Source organism: Daktulosphaira vitifoliae, unplaced genomic scaffold (assembly GCF_025091365.1).
Source record: "Daktulosphaira vitifoliae isolate Bord-2020 unplaced genomic scaffold, ASM2509136v1 Scaffold_2, whole genome shotgun sequence".
Classification (NCBI taxonomy): Eukaryota; Metazoa; Arthropoda; class Insecta; order Hemiptera; family Phylloxeridae; genus Daktulosphaira; species Daktulosphaira vitifoliae.
The window spans coordinates 497,323-517,566 of record NW_026099573.1 but is presented as its reverse complement, the minus strand read 5'-3'; the positions used below and the strand labels follow the sequence as shown (position 1 = coordinate 517,566).

General features: G+C 28.4%; 1 protein-coding gene across 1 annotated transcript; it reads left to right on the top strand.

The window, feature by feature from the left end:
• Nucleotides 1–3,355: 3,355 nt before the first annotated feature.
• Nucleotides 3,356–19,744, top strand: LOC126897346 (uncharacterized). Its single transcript, XM_050670879.1, has 5 exons — nucleotides 3,356–3,476; nucleotides 3,554–3,741; nucleotides 11,305–11,487; nucleotides 15,189–15,346; nucleotides 16,653–19,744. Exons 2-5 carry the CDS (start codon nucleotides 3,609–3,611, stop codon nucleotides 16,776–16,778), a joined length of 600 nt encoding a protein of 199 aa, XP_050526836.1. The 5' UTR covers nucleotides 3,356–3,476; nucleotides 3,554–3,608; the 3' UTR covers nucleotides 16,779–19,744.
• Nucleotides 19,745–20,244: the final 500 nt, after the last annotated feature.

Genomic DNA, 20,244 nt, shown 5'->3' with positions numbered 1-20,244 from the left:
TTTTTTATAATAAATAAACTTTTATAGTAAAATTTCATCACATTTTTATCCTATAATTATTTTTTTATTATAATAAGTTATATTTATGAGAATAGATATTCCTTATGTAAATTTTTCTAATTAAATTTTTGAACTTATAAAAATCTTGTATTATATCACATTAATTGTGATAATTTTGTAATAATAATAACAATTATTAATGTTATTTATTTAGTTTTTTGTACAATTTAGTAAAAACTATCCAAATAATTTATATCTATTTTAATTATCAGTATTGCACAAATTTCATTCAGAGATTATTTAATATATTATACATATATTGTTGAATAATGGTATGTCCACTATTGGTAATACAGCAGTACACTTGACACTTGACTGTACACAGGTAACTCTGTAATATTTCCTAAGTAAAATAATTTTATTAGTGTAAGCCAAATTAAAATCATACAGCATATTTTGGTTATATTTTTTTAATTAAATTTTAACATTGAAATATGAATACCTGTGTTGTACGGATTAATTGCAATCGATCAATCTCAAGATTTTACAGGATTCTTTATCGATGTACCAAAAATAGAATTAATATTCTCTGTTAGTTTAAATTTGTTTGATTTGGACAGTCTATTCCTTCTTAAGATTGAAGAAGAGTTGGGAAATATTGAAGAATCATCGACTGAGATAGGATTTAGTTGTCATTTGGTGCTTATTACTTATTTTTAATTGCAAACACGAATTTATATAAACTAAATACTAATAATAACATTACAATACTAAATAATTTCTGTTTAATATAAATGGACAATATAAAAAAAATTTTTGTTTAGTCATAGGTATCTTAATACAAATATTACTTTAAAAATAAATTTTATTTCTTTTAGATTTTAAGATTGTCATTACTAATTTCTGGAGGTATTGGCAATAGTGCAAGAAAAACACTATCAAAATTTTGAATGTTGAAATGTTGTGTAAATTTTTCCCTTTGTGGTAAGAAAAAAAAAATTATTTACTTTGCTGTTAAGTTATTGATTGATATTGGTATAATCTCTTTTTTATAAATAATCTAAAATTTTCTATAAACATAAATATTTTCCAATTTAGATACTTTAAGATGTCTAAAAGTAAATTTAAATTTACATTAGAATAATAAATTGATAGCCTCATTTATGTTTGTTTTTATATTTAATAATGTATTTATAGTTCATTAGTTTTAAAGTATTTAATATGTTTATATACAATAACTATATTTTATAAAACTTTGGTTAGGTACAAAACATATCTTATTATCAGTGTTGCCTACCTTACAACAAATAAGTGTTAAATTATTTATTTCTTAAATCAGTTTTATTATAGTAATACAAAAATATTTTTATTTTATTTATAACATTAAAGTAGTATAATTGAAACCTAATAATGATTGCTGTCTGTTTATTACATACGGTAACATATAATGTTAATGTTACGTAAAATATAGAAATGTAATAATTATAATCATTATATAATCTTTAATAATTATGTTCTTAAACATAATTACTGGTGCAGAATCATTAATTTCATATAATAAATAACTAAATAATATTTTTGTATTTAAAAAAAAATTATATTATGGGAAGGCTTAAAATAAATGTAAAGGGTCCTAAAACTTTCATGTTCAGTCGTCTTCGGGTTATAGCTTACAATTGAATGAATAAATAGTTTTACTTGGCAATAGTAAAAATAGGAAATATATGAAATATATGAAATATTTGTCAATACATTGTTCTATTATTAGTAGTATAAATGACGCTTAACTAGCTAATGTCAACAGAACATCTATAGCTGGAAAACTTTTTGATAGTCAATTTAAAATTTTAAAAATCATCACTGCCCCTAACATTTTAAATTTAATGATGTGATTAATTTTGCTTAAGTATTTAAAAAAACGTACTTAAATTTTAAATACATATAGGAGTATACATTTTTTTTAAACGCCTCAAACGCCCAAAATAAAAATTTTATATGAATATTCTATTAGTATTTAAATAATACAATAATACAAAAATAATACATTTACATAAATATTTTACAAAACTTTCATTAAGTATAAAAGTTAAAAAAATATATTTTTTATTTCTTAGTGAATTATTGATTGATTTATGTAATTTATAGAAAGTATAAAGAAACAAAATTCTCTATTAGGAATTTGCCAAGGGACTATACAAGTATGCCGTAAATATTACTAAATAGGAATCCTTTTTTGAATTTCTGTAAGAGTTTCATTCGATTCCTACTTGTATTTATGTGTCCCACGAAAAAATTATTTATGGCCACTATTGAATGTCTCGACTGTTATCCGCGACTAGTTTTAGACTATCGGACTTCCGGATAAACAATGTTTGACAGTATTCATTCGAATATTAACTACTGTACGTTTTACTTAATAGTTTGATAGTTTTCAAAGTATTGAGTCATGCAAATTTCCATTAAAATAAGGTTGGGTATTTAATAATATGCATTAATTTTGTTGGTTTGTTTAAAAGTTAATTTTACGCGCATAATATGCTAAATAGATAGTAATCATATAATCTCGTCTGTGGTAACAGTTCGACAGTCGGAGTAGTTTGGTGTCGATTGTGTACAATAACTGAATTTTATAGGAAAACATTCATTTCCGTCAATAGTTTTTGAAAACGACCGGATGAAACTATAGTTTTAGATAATCGAATAAAGTTTGATAGTATTTACTCGGTAGTGTCCATCACTAGAAACTCCTGAATTAATGTCCTACACGGACTTCTATGAAGAATTCCCATCGCATTCCCAGAAGTCTGTGTGTTGTTAGGGTTTGTAACAGCGAAAATTGGAGGGACGCGGGAGGCGAACTTCTTTGTTAAAAGTATTTTACAATTTTTGTTGTATAGCTGCAAATAATCCTACTGTAAACAGAGCAATAAACATTGCGCGTGTCCTTAAAATTGTATTCAAATAGTTAACTGTTTAAAAAAAAGTATATAAAACTGCGTATCCTTGGTTGACTGGGATTCATGTTCCACTATTACCTTTGTAAAATAGTGATTTATAATGCTTTCGTTCATTCATTATGTTTTTATTGCTACCGTCATCGCTAATTTACATTTTTATTTTTTGACCGCAATTTGCCCTATTACTTACTGGGAACTCCTACTCGGAGTGTTCACATGTAGTATTGCACAATTGTTGTTACCACAACTGGTGGGCAACCCTTAGCAACTGCTTTTTCTTAACATTTTAGTTCATAAAAGTTTTAAAAATAAAAGAGGGGATTACATAACGCTTGGAAAATGTAGGGAATTGCGTGGGCAAGAAAAGTATTGCTATCTACCGGCGTTGGTGACTTAAAATCTAACAGCCAGTCTGTTAAGTAAATCACACTTCGCTAAATTGTACTCGTTACATTAAAAAAAAAAATACTTTTCTTTTTACGTGATGCTCACGTTAATTCTGTCATTCTTTTTCTCGAGGTAAGATAACAATGTAAATGAATTTTTTTTTTTTTTTAATCAAAATTAATTTGTTGTTTGATTGTATTTATAACAAGTGTTCGAACACTTTAATGTTACTCGATTTCACATTAATGTACGTTCGCAATAATAATGGGCTGTAACCCGAGCAAAGTAGAAGAAACCATTGTCAAAAATAATATCAAAAAAGATATGCCTCCCAAATTAAGTGCCAATAATGTAAGTCAGCAACCAGTCGAAATGGTGTTAATACCATTGACCGACGGTAGGTAAAACTAAATTAATTACATTAGTTAATTAATGTATATAATTTTTTTATATACATTTTTTTATCTTTAATCAACACGCATATATTCAAATAGAAACGGGGTTCAAAAGCTCAGGAGTGCTCTTAGGCCAGTCAACGAAGGAGTAATTTTGGCGAATGGCGGAAAAAGTTCCCAACCAAATTTTTTTTTTTTAAAGTTGAATTAAGACATGTATAATGACATACTAAAAGTCCTCATCGATTGGACTTGAGCTTTTTTTTTACAGCCTCACAAAAGTTCAAAAATATTAGCTTTTTTAATTTTCTCAAAAAATATTTAACTTACAAAAAAAAAATTCGTACAAAAGTTGTTTAAAAGACAATTTTAAACAAAAAAAATATCTTATATTTTTTCATTTAAACAAATATTTTTCGAGTTACATTACATTTAATATGAGTACTAAAATTTATTTTCCAATTTTTTTCATTTTACGGTTACTTCATTATACATGTCTTAATTCAACTTTAAAAAAAAAAAAATTTGGTTGGGAATTTTTTCCGCCATTCGCCAAAATTACTCCTTCGTTGACTAGCCTATCTTGTGTACCCTATTAGTTGTGCCAATGGTTAAGACTGTAGTTTCAAATTGCATTAATAAACTATAGATGTTTTATTTCACTATAAGATGAAAAATAGATTATGCGATGGGTTGAAAGAATAATATGAATATACTGTTAGAAATTAGTATAATAATTGTCTTTTAATGCGGTTAAATTTTCTTTTATTAGGTCGTTATTAGAGTAGTGATTTTAAAATTTCTAAAAATTGAATTACAATGATTCATTTTGAACATTGTAAACATATGTAATTTCATTATAATATTTAAATATAAACAAGTAGAGTACAGTAAGGATCTAATGTAGTAGAGTCGAGGAGTGTTTTTAGATTAATTTTTAATGATACCTGTTAGTGATTAACATCACTATCGTAAAACACTTCAATGCGTATTTGAAACCAATTTAAAAAAAAAATCAATTTTATTCACCAAAAACGATATGATGATATTTTACATATCTACACAGAATACTCGCAGAGGACAAGTTTTTGGAACATTTTAAATTTTTAATCATATTTACATTAAACAAGCTCTAATTTGAAATAATTTAGAATGATGCCAATATTCTGTTATGGAAAAAACTACAAAATCAGTTATTTCTATCGGAAATTGTACGATTTTTGGCTTTAATAACTGATACTAAAAATCATAATTTCGGATAGTTTTTCTTTTTCATCTTAGAGTAGATTGTATTACCTTAAATTCGATATGAGTTCAAACTAGTTGAGTTTTTTGAAACTTTATCAAATATTTGGAGAAAAAAAATATGACTTTTAAGTAGTGATGGGCATTTTTGAACATTAAACTATCGAATAACTATCCGAATTGTTTATATACAACCGAACATTTTTTTTTTACCATAAACTATAAAATATTTAAAAAAATATCGAATATTTTTAAAAACTATTCGATTATATTATGCAAATATCGAATATTTTTACCATTCGAATAGTTTGAATGTTACTATTCGATATTTCTCATCACTACTTTTAAGCCTCTACTAATAGATTAAACAAAGACTGCAGTACTTTGTTAAATGATTCGATTTTCAAAAAAAGTTTTCGTCTGCAAGGCAAATGTTTGAAGTAATTAAAAAAAAAAAAATTCGCAATAATCCGTCCAGTTTTAAAAAAATTATTTCAATATAAATTTAAAACTAAAAATATGAACAATGATTGTTTTATATCGATTGAATTTATTTTGTGATTTCTCTTTAATACCGGGACTTAGGAGAGTTTTTCAAAATCATAAACTACATTATTTACAATAAAACCTTGAACTATTGACTCAAAATTTTTAAAGATTCTATAATTAAAAAATAAAAATGTTATCTATCAGAATGTTAATTCAGAGTAGTCATTGTTATTCTTAACACTGTATAATTCATACTAAAACTAGACGTGAAAAAATCGTTTGCACTACTATTTGTACTATTTCACTTAAAATTTTTTTCTTTTATAAATTCTTGGGCTATGAATCATCTTACCTTGAATTAGTTTTATTGGAAACTCAATTTAAAGTTGTGTCTCGTCTGATTTTGTTTGTTGTTTTTTTGCTTTTTAGCCCCATTAAGTGACATAGTAACCTTCCGAAAGTGGAGGTTTTCTATATACCATTGACACTCCGGGATGAGTGGTTAATCCGCCATCGGAGAGACGAAGGATTGGAAAAACTCCAATTACCAAAATAATCTCTTGCTCGGCAAATGAAGCCACCTGTAACCGAGTTTCGAACCCGAGGCAATGCGCGTCAAGCACTGCCGCGTTACCGACACGTCCAATTCACCCTTCGCCTGATTTTAAGTGATGTTTCGGTTAAACTCCTGGCAAATCATGTCATAATTGTAACTGCGATGACCAATATTAAAAACAAAACAAGCAAATTATAGAAAACGATTTTGAACCTTTTCGAACCGTTTGACATGATCCTATTTAGTGCCAGGAGACTATAGTACTATCGAACCATATTTAGCTAATGAACGAATTTTTTATAAATATTCCAATTATAATATTATAGCGTATCTTTTACGACGAAGTTCTCTCAGTTCACGTATATTCAAAAGGTCAGACTCTACTCTAGTTAAAAGAATACTATCTTTATCAACAATCAATAATTTAACTGCTATCTTTTTAATATTACACTCTAATTGAATCGTTTTATAATAGCGATATTAAGCACTGTCAGATTTTGAACTGGTTTCTATTTTTTTAGTTCTCGTTATGTTAAGTTCCAACTGCACTGTTTTTTTTATAATTTTTGGTAACTTATCTCTCGAATTCACTAACCTACACCTACGTGAATTATCGATAATAATTTATACAGTATATCGTCCTACAATCGATAGTAATTTTTGCAATTATGAGTTAACGGTTTATAATCGAATTGAATTTATCAGTTGACTCTTATCCAATATAATTAATCGGTTATTATCAATGAAATAAACGATTACTCGTATAATTGTATTATTCCCAGTATCGCGATTAGTTTGAAACAAATAATTGTGCAGTCCTAGACGGGGCTGAAGATCGCTTGAGACGCTAATGTTGTATTAAATGCTAAGGAATACTAAAACTTGTATTTTGCAAGTATAGAAAAAGAAATTGATGGTTATTTTAAGATATTACCTCTCCTTAACTTGGTTACGGATCTAGGGGTGACTCCGGTAGGCCGTGTGTTCATTTAATTTGCTTAAAAATGCAAATATATTTATATACATATTTTGTTTTCCTGTATACAGAGAGCAGATTTAAAGAAGCGTAAATTGATAATCTCTATCATGAAAAATTTTTACTCGTTTTTAATTCATTTTGAGCAATATTTTTTTTATCGCTAAAGCATAATCGATGGGGGATCACATCAAACTTAATGCAAGGGGCTCCTTGTAGGTTGATTAATATTTACTATTTCGAAAATTGTAACACGATTTTTTTCTCTAAAAAACAACAACAACAAGATGGTATGAAACGGTGAATTAATAAAAATAATAATTGTATTGTACATCATGACGTGTGGTATCACTTTCATAACTAATGGCGTATTTAAAAGAGGTCAGAAAGAACAATTTTTCCAGGCAGCAAATTTTAAGAAATGTACTTTAGGAGTAATTTGATAGATATTAAAATAATACTTTAATATGCGCATCAGTACGCTAATTACAACTATGAAGTACTTATTAATTTTGTTAATTCATTAGGAGTGTATTTGAATTTTACTACATTAAAAGCCTACACTAAAAAAACACTCCCGTCGTTAAATTTAACAAATGCATCATCATAATAATTCCAATTAATTTTTAATTAATTATTTTTGTTAGAAGAATAAAAAAATGATCAAATCAACAAATATTTTGTAAAATCGACAAAAAAAAATCTATTTATTTCAAAAAAAAAAAAAATTATATGACACCATTGATAAAAATTTGTTGATTTTACTAAATTTTAATCGGTGTAGCGTGCTTTTGCGTGTTGACGTATTATAATTTTGCACTAAATTTTATTAAGTTTAAAGTAGGTAGTTTTTGCTCTTTTGGCTAAGTAAATAGCGGCGGTTTGAATTCACAACGAATGAATGAAATGTGGATTCCGGAAGTGGAAACGGTCAATAACGGTGTGAGAGAATTCACACGTTTTGAACTCTCCGCTTGGGTACGCTGTTGGCTACTAACGACTAAGGGTGAAATGTGGAACTTAAACCAGCGCTATAGCGGTGAGGTGTACTCCAATACTATTCTTCGCATTCACGACGTGGGGTTGGGGAGAAGTAGATCCGAGCAGCCGATTCATAATTTAGCGCGAGTGGTGCGTACTCTGCGCGCGGTACCATCGTGTTACGTTCGTATCTGTTTTACTGCCGTCGCTGCAACTACACTGACCGAAAGCCCTGTTCTTTTAGTTGTTCATATCGCAGGTCAAGGCCGTCGTAGTCGCACAACGAGAATTAATTGAAAAAACATTTTCGATAAGGCGCGCAGTTATAGTTTTCCATTTTGTTAGCAGTATCGTCGGTTGACGATACGCTGTGAAACGTGCCTTTAAACTTCGCAACACAATCATCGGCGACGAGCACCTGCCGTAAAACACCTGCTACCACCTCCGTGCTCTGCAAAGCAATAAAGGTACTTGTTATGTGAATATTGTTGTTTACAGTAGTGCATCCACCACCGTATGCGTAGCATCGTGTATACGAGTCGATACGGATTGTTTATTTTATTTAATGATTACGTCGTTCGACGATTAAGGTATGGATTAATCGAGATAATCCGATTAGCCAACGTGAGTATTTACGGACTGAAATCTTACTGCATTATAAAGTACGGAATTATCTATCGCTTTACGGTGCCCACCGGTTTACCTAAAAATCAAACACAAGCCAACGATTCAAACTTTATTGCCGAATTCCGTTCGGTTAAAGTCGTTTTTGCGAACGCAAACATTTTTTTTTAGTATTACTCTTGGACGAACATTTCAAATGTTAGGGTTTTTATTCGTGAATTCTCGTAATTGTCCTGTCATTTATAGTAGTAACACAAGGGGGCAATATCGTTTTCAAAAAATACAAAAGGTGGGCGGCCTTGGTCGAATACAGTGGGGCGACCTGCTGACCTCTAATGACCGACACCCCCGCATGTCATCCCTTTGCCTAGTGATGCTCTGTATATGGCGGTATGGATCGATGCCGTCACCCGCGCGCCGTCGCTGCCGCATTTCGAACTTATATACTACCATATGCGTAACATACACTTGCTATGAACCTACACACATATGACTCTCGACTTTTGGTACTGTTGATGGCATTAGTGGGACTCGTTGTTTTCAAAAAATAACTGTTTTTACACTGTACAATCCATTTTTATCGAAGATAAATTCCTTGGGAACGATTTTTTTTCCAATTCAATTGCACGGTCGAGTTATCAGAAAAAATAAAACAATATTAATCAAACCGGTTGTTCAGTTTTAAGAAGTTAAAGTCTATATTTTTACAATATCGGAAATAATCCAAGAGGCAGCGGTCCTTCTTGTCGCCACCCCCTCACCATGTAAAATTGTACACGTAATCATGAACGCGTCACGCCGTAAACAATATCTCTATACGAATTCATTTTAGGTATCTGACTTTAATGTTTCTGTTTGATACGCATGCGATTTATCGTGTTACTGCTACGAATACACTTGTATAAATAATTCGAAATTACGATATTTTTAATTTGTCAATAATTATACTATGTACTGAACGTGATATACATGCGGCAACACGTATTTTCTTCAGAAAAATATTCAATTTTATTTTGGTTTTGTCGTGTAGCATAAACACATTTTTAACTATCAAAATAATATTTCATAAAGAATTTTACTTTACAAAATATTTTTATTTTCTGTGTGTAAATTGGTATACTATGAATTTTGACTCCCCAAAGTGTGTAGTATACTATGACTTCATAGAGCATAGATTGTACGTTAAACAAGTAAATTTGGTTATTTTGGCAAAAATACATATATATGGCTCCCGAATAAAAAAGGAGGTGTCACATTTATCGTAATACTAGATACATTTTCCGATCGATTTTTGCTCTTATACATTTACTCAATTTTTTTGTGTTTTATATATTTTTTGTCAGGTTTAGTTTGTTGTTTTTATAGTTGTTTATGTGAGATTTTTCATAGAGTAATATCATCAGTAAATGAACATGGCCGTTGAGCGAACACCACCGAGTTTTTAACTAAAAAAATCTGATTGTAACAAGTTTTTATGACAAAGATAATATCTAAATTAAATCCTACTGCGAATTCACGATTTTCACGATACTATATCCTCTACTGATCTTCGCTGGAGAATTCCAATATTATACATTCAATAATGAATTAAAACGTTCGTGTTATTTAATTATAAATATTTTTATATTATTATTGTAGAGAATTTTCCAAAGACAAACATATATTATTAGTGTCTAATACTATTATGATATTTAAAATGTGAGTTTAATCGGTGATGGTTTCTCCTATTCCAGTTATTCGTGTCAAACTTCTAGTAGGAATAGGGTGCACAGTAAGAATAAAATATATTTTAATATTAATAGGCGCACCATTGACAAGTTTAGTAAACTTGTATTAAAAAGTTGCTAAACAAAGTTATTTCAGATAAAAAAACTTATGTCAGTCAAAATACAGATTTCACAATAAACTTTAATTAAATTAGTAAAATTGTAACAAATAAAACAAAAAATAAATAGTAGGCCGTTGATGACAAAACGGAAAGGTTGAAATGTCGCATTGGATACCGAAAACCGGAGAGAGCGTCGGGCATCGGCGCTAGGGTTGGCCGCGGTCCAGTAAATAGATTTTGCACCTTTGTTAAAAAAGGAGATACTCTTATCACGCTACACTCTCGCAATATAAAAAGACGGCTGACGAGAGAGAAGAGGTAGAATCCGTGTATTAAGCGTATCGCAAAATATACTGTATCGTGTAAAGATTAAATGTTTTCAATTTTTGAAGGTAATGTTTTCAATTGGATCTAATTCAGGATCTTTTGGTGTGTGGTTGAGGGTACCATTATATTGTATTACATATTTAAGAGTATACAAATTTTATTATTAATTTTTTTGATTTTTGATGTTTAAAAATAATATTTTTAAATGTTTTTAAAAATGTAAAATGTTTTTTTTTTTAAGAATTGTTTGAGTATATAAGATTTTTAAAGGAGGCTCGAAGTAACTTTCCATATAAATAAATAACTCTCTAAAAATTAGACAAATCTATTTTCTTGTAGTACATTCGTCTCTGAGCGTTTTATGATAGTGATGTTAATCACAGTCGGTTTTAAATAATTACTGGTGTCTACTATGCCAAGATTATGTCACTATGATGGGTCTTGACTGTACTAAGTTTATATAGTCTTTTTTTATATAAATATGCATAATAATTTCTTATCCTAGTTAAATAATATTTTTTATTGTTTCATTAATATAGACAAACCCGATCGAAATACATTGAGCAGCAGCAACAGTAGTAGTAGTAGTAGCAGCAGCAGTAGCAGCAGCAGCAGCAATAGTAATAACAACAGAAGTTATAAAAAGAAAATAGAAAACATCAAAATGAAAACGGCTGAAGACGTAGTCGATTTTGAAAAAGAATTCAGGCCTGATGACACAGGTAAGTGCGAATAAATATATATAAATGTTTATAGGAATTTGATTATTAAAATTATATTAAATAAAGAAATATCGAGTGCTTTTATTTTGAATTTTATCATCGATTATACATCTATACTGTTTATAAATGGGGGAAACTTGTAGTTGATTTAATATAATTAGTTAGTGAAAATGTGTTATATCTCTTGTAATATTAACTATTTATTAATTTCCTCGATAAAGTCGCAATTTATGGGGTCTAAAGGGATAAAGCCCTCAAGTTTTACTAAAACATCCCACCAATAAAAAATACATATAAATTTACAAGATTGTGGAACTTCAATTTTTATCGTAAAAGATGCATTTAATTATTCAACTAGCCTCTAAAGATAATAAAATTTAGAAATAAAAAATTGAAAAATCAATAGCGGCTCTAAAATATCGATGTTTCTAAACTTATTGAACACTGTATAATTATTACTAAGAAAGGAAAAACTAAAGTTAAGATATCTTAACATTTTTTTCAAATTGCCTCTACGTTATATATATCTTTTGATTAATCCACTTATGTACGGATGATTGATTAAATATGCCCCATGCAATATCTTTAAAAATATAAAAAATTTTACTTATTTTCTTTTTTAAAAAATTATAAATTTAATTATGCCATAAATTAAAAAAAAAAATTTTTTTTCATATCCGGGGTTGGTATAGAACAAGAGGGGTGCTCTAATTCTATATTAATTTTAGTTTTTTAAATGGATACATATATATAGTTTTCATACGCGGGGTATTATCTAATTAAGAAAATGANAATTTTAGTTTTTTAAATGGATACATATATATAGTTTTCATACGCGGGGTATTATCTAATTAAGAAAATGACTGGTTGATCTATTGATCTATTATTTTAGAAATCATTATTTTGTATTTTAAAACATTTTTATTTCCTGACGGGAAGAGTAGTGAGGTGCAGAACGCTTAATAACAAATGTAATAAGACCCGCACCTGCAGCCATTATTTTAAATTGTTATTATTTCAAAAAATACTGATTCAAAAGTTGTTATTGATTAGTTAACATCTTAATTAGATAATTTTCCATGATGTGTGCCAGATAAATATACAGCGGAGAACGACGACTTTTATAACTTTTGATACAATTAAAATTGCATTGCAATTTTTTTTAATGATAAAAAAAATATATTTTTAAATATTAAAATTGCCAATCTTTAGCTCTTTTCTTATAAAAAATTTAACGGATCGATAACAATTTTAGGACAAGTACTTGCTGAATTACAAGAATTTTAATTCTGTTGAGTGGTTGGGTTTGTGATATTGGTGAGTACAGCTTACCGTACTGGTGTACGTACACACCGCCTACGCTCCTCACCTACTGAATGTATTAAATGCATGTAACTCAATAAATATTTATTCTGAACTTTTTATCAACACATCAATATTTTTAGTAAGAAAAGGTTAAAAAAACAACTATTTTTAAATAAATAAAAAAAAAAAAAATTATTATTATTAAAAACAAATAACAAAAAGTAAATTACAGTAGAGATCCAGTAAAGTGGAGTGGTTGAAATCACTATTAGAAAATGCTTCGATGCGTATTTACAATAAAAAAAAATGTATCATACCTAACAAAGTTACATAGTTTTTGATTTTAGAAGTTGTGATTCATAGACTTCCTCTTTAAATCACCGAGACGTTTTTCTTTTTTCAATTCTATAGTACATAAAAAACATTAAATTAAATTTAGCTTAGAATGGTATAGATAATCCATTCCTATGTAAAACACTTAAAAATCTGTTAATTTTACCAAAAATTGTATGATTTTTGGCTTTAATTGTCAATAACGACAACACTGTACAAAATTTTTTGCACCAAATGATACGGTAGTAAATTCTTAATCGAGAGCATTGCTTGTTTTGGAATCATATAATATTCAGATTGATTCTAGTTATAGAGAAAATCGCTAATTAGTGAAAATCAGGTAATTACGTTGTTAATTACTTATTAAAAAACCAATTAAAATTTTAATGGGATATATTTAAGAAGTACTCATAAATTTCGAGATCTACATATCAAAACTATTATATATGGTCTTCAAAATTGATTTTAACGGTCATTTTACAAAAATAAGTCATTACATTCTCTTCCTAGTGCCAAAGTCATATACTGGTTAATAGTTATAATTGTACGGTGGCTATAGTAACTTTAGCTCTCCCTTGGCGTACCTCACTGATTAAAACACAATTTTAAATTTCATATAGTCACTTAATAAGAGTTATTTATCAATGAATGAGAAATAACTAGTGCTAGGTTAAATGGATTATGTATAATATATAATTTAATACAATTTATTAAGGTTATTAATTTCTTTAACAACAATGATACATGATACCCAAATAAAAAGATTTTTTGAACGTCAAAAATATACAAGATTATGTCACATAATTTATATTAAATTTATTTGATATTATAATTATAGATAATTTTTACATAAATATTCGGATGATATTAAAATTTTGAATGGTAAGCCACAGATTTTTAAAAATATTATAAAATATTAAAAAGAAAAATGTTTTTTTGATATTTAAGCAACGCAATAACTGAGTTAACGATTCAATTTTCAAAAAAAAAAAAGGCAAATGTTTAATGTATTTTTTTTTTACGCATTATAAGCCCATTAAAGTATATAGCGGCCTCCTCCAAAGAAGGTTTCTTAATTATTGATACTCCAGGACGAGTGGTTAGTCCGTCGCCGGAGAAAGGGATGGTGACTCCAATTACTGAACTGATCTCTTACTCAGCTGACAAAGCCGCCCGTGACCGAGTTTTGAACCCGAAGCAGTGCGGGTTCAAGCACTGCCGCGTTATCGACTCGAGCAAAAAAAAATTTATATTTAAAAAAAAATTATATTTCACGCCTGTTCAGTTTTCAAAAAGTTAAAGTTTCAATATAAAGTGAAAACTAAAAATATCAACTTATAATTTTAATAAACTGCATAAGAGTCAAATAAAATTTACTGTTTTATGACGACTGTAATTTTTTAGGATACTTCTTGTTATTACAAGAAAAAAACACATTAAAGTAAAACCAATATTTTCTCAGCTACGCATTGAAGTTAAAAATAGGATTTCAAAGTAGTGTATGAATGTGTTAATTGTTAAAAAAAAAATAATAGCGAAATTTTACTCGTATCAGTAGTTAAACCAGAATTGTCAATTAGATTTGTTCCACCTTGAATAAGTTACTATTTAAAAAACATAAATGGATATCTATTGAAAGAATTAGAGAATAGGATAACAATATATATATATTTAATTAATAGTTTAATATTAATATTATAGTATTATAAGCTTTTAAAAAGAAAAAATGATGTATTATTTTAGCTTCAATGCATTGTAAAGAAGCTAATGGTTATACTTTGTTGTGTTTTTAGCTAATCAAATTCTTGGATTTATCAGTCACATTTTATTGAAATTGAGATTTATTTGCCCGATATCAATTGTTTTTATTATCTTGAATTTGTTTAAACGGTCAATGTCTTTGTGTTCATATAACAATCAGACTACACATATTGACAATTTTAATAAATGCCAATCGAATTTTACGTTATTTTGATAAAAATAACGTAAAATTAATGCTCACTTCGAAATTACCTTAATCATAAGCTTTCTCTCCACTAATAAATACAATTTCTTTCTCACAGAACTATGTCACGCAGCTACAAAAATACAAGCTTCGTTTCGCGGACATATGACGCGTAAACAGCAAGCCGCCGGTAAAGACGAACAGGGTGTTGCTTCTAGTGCCAGTTCTGCAGTTGATAATCTGCAAACAGAACTTAAAAATGTCGATATTAACAAGGTAAAATTTTCAAATTTTTTTTATAATCTTAAGAAGTACTGAATTACCACTAGGTACCATGAATTAGTGTCTAGAGAACCACATTTAGTTGCTTGTAACTTATTTAAGATATCACTTTCTCAATTGTTTTTTAATAATAGTTATATTAATAAGGGTTATCAGTGGCCTAACCGGGAGGGGTTAAATGGGCTAAACCACAACCCTACGAATTATTTAATAAAATGGTATGTTTTAGAAGGATTTCGAGTAAGGAAAAGCAAGATTATCAAAAATAATATCTTATATAAAATAAAAAAAATTCTTCAGCCCTTCTCCGTAATATTTCTAGCTGCATCACCACTGATTTATGTATTTTTCTATTATTTTTTTAATACATTTGCATTTTAACAGTACAAGCCAAAAATTACTACACATAAGAAAATGATGATTTTTTAGAATTTATTAAATTAAAATCGACTACTTTTTTTTATCTAATTAAGTATTTTGAACGTCATTAAAATTAAAAAAAATTCTTTCTAAAACGAAACGTAGGATTGTTCTCCCTCACACTGTCTCTAAGTAAAGCCCTATACCATGATTTTTTAAAATTTTATTTTAATATACAATTTCTAGCATATTTTGGTACTGATAAAAATAATTATATTTAACTTTTAGCTATGTGGCTAGAAATTACTGAAATGGCACTTAAACAATGTTTACTCATAATTTGTATAAAATATTATCTAAAAATGCTACATGCATCAAAATCAAGCAAAAACATTTATATCATTTTAATAACATTATTATATGTCCAATAGCGAATACCGGTGGACAAATACCGAATACTCGTTAAGTTCCCCGTTCACACTACTTGAGAAATACTAAATATTCGACAAATAGACGAGTAATGGGTACCCTGGTATATAAATTTGAAATTAGGCTAATAAAATCAATAGTTTTCGATTAAAATAGATTAATAGACTACACAAATTATCTTTTCTCATACGTATTCAAACTTTTGGTCTGCCTGTACACATGATCATCGGAGGAAGAGTCTATATGATTTGTTATATATATATATATATATTTGTTTATATGATTGAAATTTGTTCATAATATGTATGTTATGTACATATAAATAAACCCTCTGTATATTTGACCCCTCCCGGAAAATATTCTGGATACGTCCCTGTCTGTTTATACAAATTTTACCAAGCATATTGAACACGGTCAGGTACATTTACGGTGATTTAATAACAAAACAGCAGTTTTATTATTGTGTAATTCCTATTGGTGACTAATATATTTTTTCTGCGTTTGCGTTTAGGATCAGGCGGAAGAAATACTCGACATGGATTTGGCCGATCCAGAGTTGCACAAGGCGGCTTCCAAGATACAAGCGTCGTTCCGCGGCCACAAGGCTCGGAAGAACGACGATGCCAACAAGCAATAAACCATCGTTCAATTATCACTGTTGCCGCCTGACGTTGCGCTCTTTTTCCGCGTAGAATTCCCAATATTGTCGTTGGCAACTTAACTCTCGTATTCTCGTAATATTGAGAAAGGGCACAACGTTGTATAATAGGCGGATCACATCCTTGTCATTGTCTCAACACTTTTCTTTAAAATAAGGCCGGACATTATTCGCTTGAAATCAACTCCGATTATTCAACACCTACACTAAGATTTACGTTATAAATACACACCAAAGTATTTGAATATTTGTACAATCCTTATTGCGTGCCATGGCAACGTTAAGTTATTGTACGTCATCAACCGCTAATGAACTATAATAAAAAATTCCGACTTCACCCTTTCCGTTCCTCCCTCGCAGGACGTCACAGTCGTTACTACCTGGATCAATCACACTACCAATCTCCATAGCCACTACTACTACTACTCGACACATCACCGTCAGCATTGCCAGTGTTATTGCCATTGCCGGATACATAATTGTTGTGGTCGAATAGCCAAATTGTCATTGCGGTAACATTTCAATGTAAATCACAAAATATTAAAATAACCTATACAGAAACGAACACGCGAACGTGCCATATAGAAAATTCAACACAATACACATTGTAGTGTAGCAATAAGAAGCGCACAAAATATAATATTTGTATGTTTGCGGTCAATACTATGTGTATGTTTATCTGTAATTATTTTTAATTAATCAATTCGTGTTATTTGGTAGCAGCAGGGTAATCAATAAACTATGTATAATGACATATATATATATATATATATTAGAAAATAATGTGGGGGGTATAAAAAACCTTCAGTCACAATTCCATCGGAAAAAAACTACGAAAGATATAATGGGTAGAGTAATAACGATACGACGCAAGACGAACAGTGACGTGGAGACTGTTTTCTTAGTACTACTTTTCGATTTAACAGTAACTAATTTCTTTTCGATTAGAATTTTTGTCCGGAGAGTTGATGACGAGGACCTCTGAATTAAATCGACGCGTAGTCACTTTATTTTTACTCGTATAGTTTATAAAATCGTTTACTTTTCATTCGATTTGAATAAGTGCTTTTTTTTTTTTAAATTTTTAATCGTTCGACAATATTTTGACAAATCTGATTTCAATTGTCGAGCTTCAAGACGGAATCGTTGAAATTCACAACTCCCGATGGTGTGCTAAGGAAAACGTACATCCAAAATAGATACGAAATTCTTCAAACTTTTAAGGTCTATGTTTATTAAGTTGCTAAGTGGCCACCACCGATGGCTTATGATATTTTTGAATCTATGATAAAATTTAGCTTCGATACGAAGACGAAAAGGCATTAATACCACCTCGTAGTGAAATTATTTTACTATGATGTAGATTTATTTTTTGTTTTACAAATTTTACCAGCTACGTTTTTCTTTAGCACACTCGGACCGTATAAAACTCAATGTATTTCGTCTATATCGTTCCAACGTTTACATAAAAAACATAATATTTCCTATTTCTAATACCAAGCTTTTTTTTTCATTATTATCAAATATTTTAAAATTATTTCTGAAAGAGTAGACTTATTGATTAAGAAGTCATTGTTGTCGGTTGATCGATAGTAATTCTACTCAAAATACCTATGTAATTCATAAATAAAAATATAGGTAAATAAAAATAAAAAACAATAAAAATAGTCGATTTTTATTTACATGTTTTAAGTTTTCAATAATATTTTATAATTAATAGAGCTTGGTCACTTCGCCAAAGTAGTATCGTATCGTTAGAGTTCACATATCGATTTTATATATATATATTTCTTTTCATAAATATACGAATAATTTAACGAACCGTGTTCAATTTTGAAGAAAAGTTATAAATTATTATAATACTTTTTTAATAAACTTTTTAGACGTCGCAATTCGTTTCGGAATTAATTCTTTTAGTAAATGATCGTTGAATTATAATTTATTCAAAAACTATATTAGCTACATTTCACGTACGCGACTGAAAGTTATGTTATTATTTTATAGTCTATTTATATCAGTGTTATAACGCTTTATATTGTTATAAATGAATTAATTACTATTAGTGAATTTTAATTTATTAAACTTGTTGATATAATAAATAATAAATAAAAATTAATTATTTATTATATATCCTATTTTATTTATCAATTTATCATTACATTATTAAAATTTTAATGTTTAAACTTTGAAGATCGTAGGTGGTTGAATTTCTTATTTAAAATTGCATTTAACATGTTTTTTCAAAAAAAAATTAATCGCTGTATAGAATACGTAACAAACAACAATTTTATTAGTTCTACGAAAGTAGGTACTAACAAGATTTTTACAAATAGTTAATCGTGTTGTTTAATATAATTTTTTTTTCTAAAATGATATTATTATTTTAGGATTGTATTTGAGAGTTTAGAGTGGGGTGGCTATAAGAATTTTGGACACAGTATTTTTTTTAGATCGCCCTTTAAATAATATTGGATTTTTATTTTTTCATCGAACCTTTAATTATATTTATTTTGTTAGTATTAATATTGATAGAATGACAACTACCAACATTAGAAATCAACTTTTTTTTTTTATCAATCGTGTTGTTAATATTTGAAAATTTTGCAATTCATTATTGAGATTCACCTCTCAGAATAATAAGAATATTACCTTGATTCCTGGGCCACCCCATAATATAGCTCTGTATTATTGTATTGTAATAAAGCCTTCATATATATATTTGTTAGATGCATAACTACCACAGCTACAATTGTCTTATCGTATATCCATATTTTATTAGTAATTACGTTTTCAAATTTATGTATATATTAATGCGTATTTTTGAAATATAGTTTATATTTATTTTTATTTTATGTTTCATTCAAATTGTAATAATTATTGTAATTTCTCATTTAATTGTTTATGAAATATAGAAATGACTATGTATAGCTTATCATTTGACGATACTTACTGGTTGTATTTTTTTTTTATTGTAGTAATGATACCTCAGTAGAATTGTGTTCTTAATCATAAAGTATACATATAATAGTTAATAAAATCAGGAATGTGTTCAAAAGAAAATTTTGGAATGGACCATTTAACTATAATTTTTTAGATAAGATATCAATAAAATTCTCAGCTTCGCATCGAAGCTAAAAAATCTATATTATATGACGCAATAATATAATAATATAGATATTATAATTTTTTCCAACATCAAAAAAGATATTAAAACCATTAAACCTCATGAGAATTTCTATCTATAGAAAGTTAACTTTTGGTAGTTATCTAGGAAATATATATAAAATCGTCTAGAATTTGTATATTTTGAGTAGTAAACTGTAATTTTTAAATGTTCTATTTAATTTTTGGATTATCAGATTTCATTAATTGTGTCGTTATTAACTAACTGTCCAATCAGGATTCTTTAATCTACAAGCTTGGATACTTATTTTCAAAATTAGGA

Bases quoted from the DNA above. Each gene is read 5' to 3' on its own strand.
- LOC126897346 (XM_050670879.1), top strand. From the start codon at position 3,609: ATGGGCTGTAACCCGAGCAAAGTAGAAGAAACCATTGTCAAAAATAAT. The intron at 11,488-15,188 runs GTAAGTGCGAAT...TCTTTCTCACAG, and splicing joins ATTCAGGCCTGATGACACAG to AACTATGTCACGCAGCTACA. The intron at 15,347-16,652 runs GTAAAATTTTCA...GTTTGCGTTTAG, and splicing joins AAAATGTCGATATTAACAAG to GATCAGGCGGAAGAAATACT.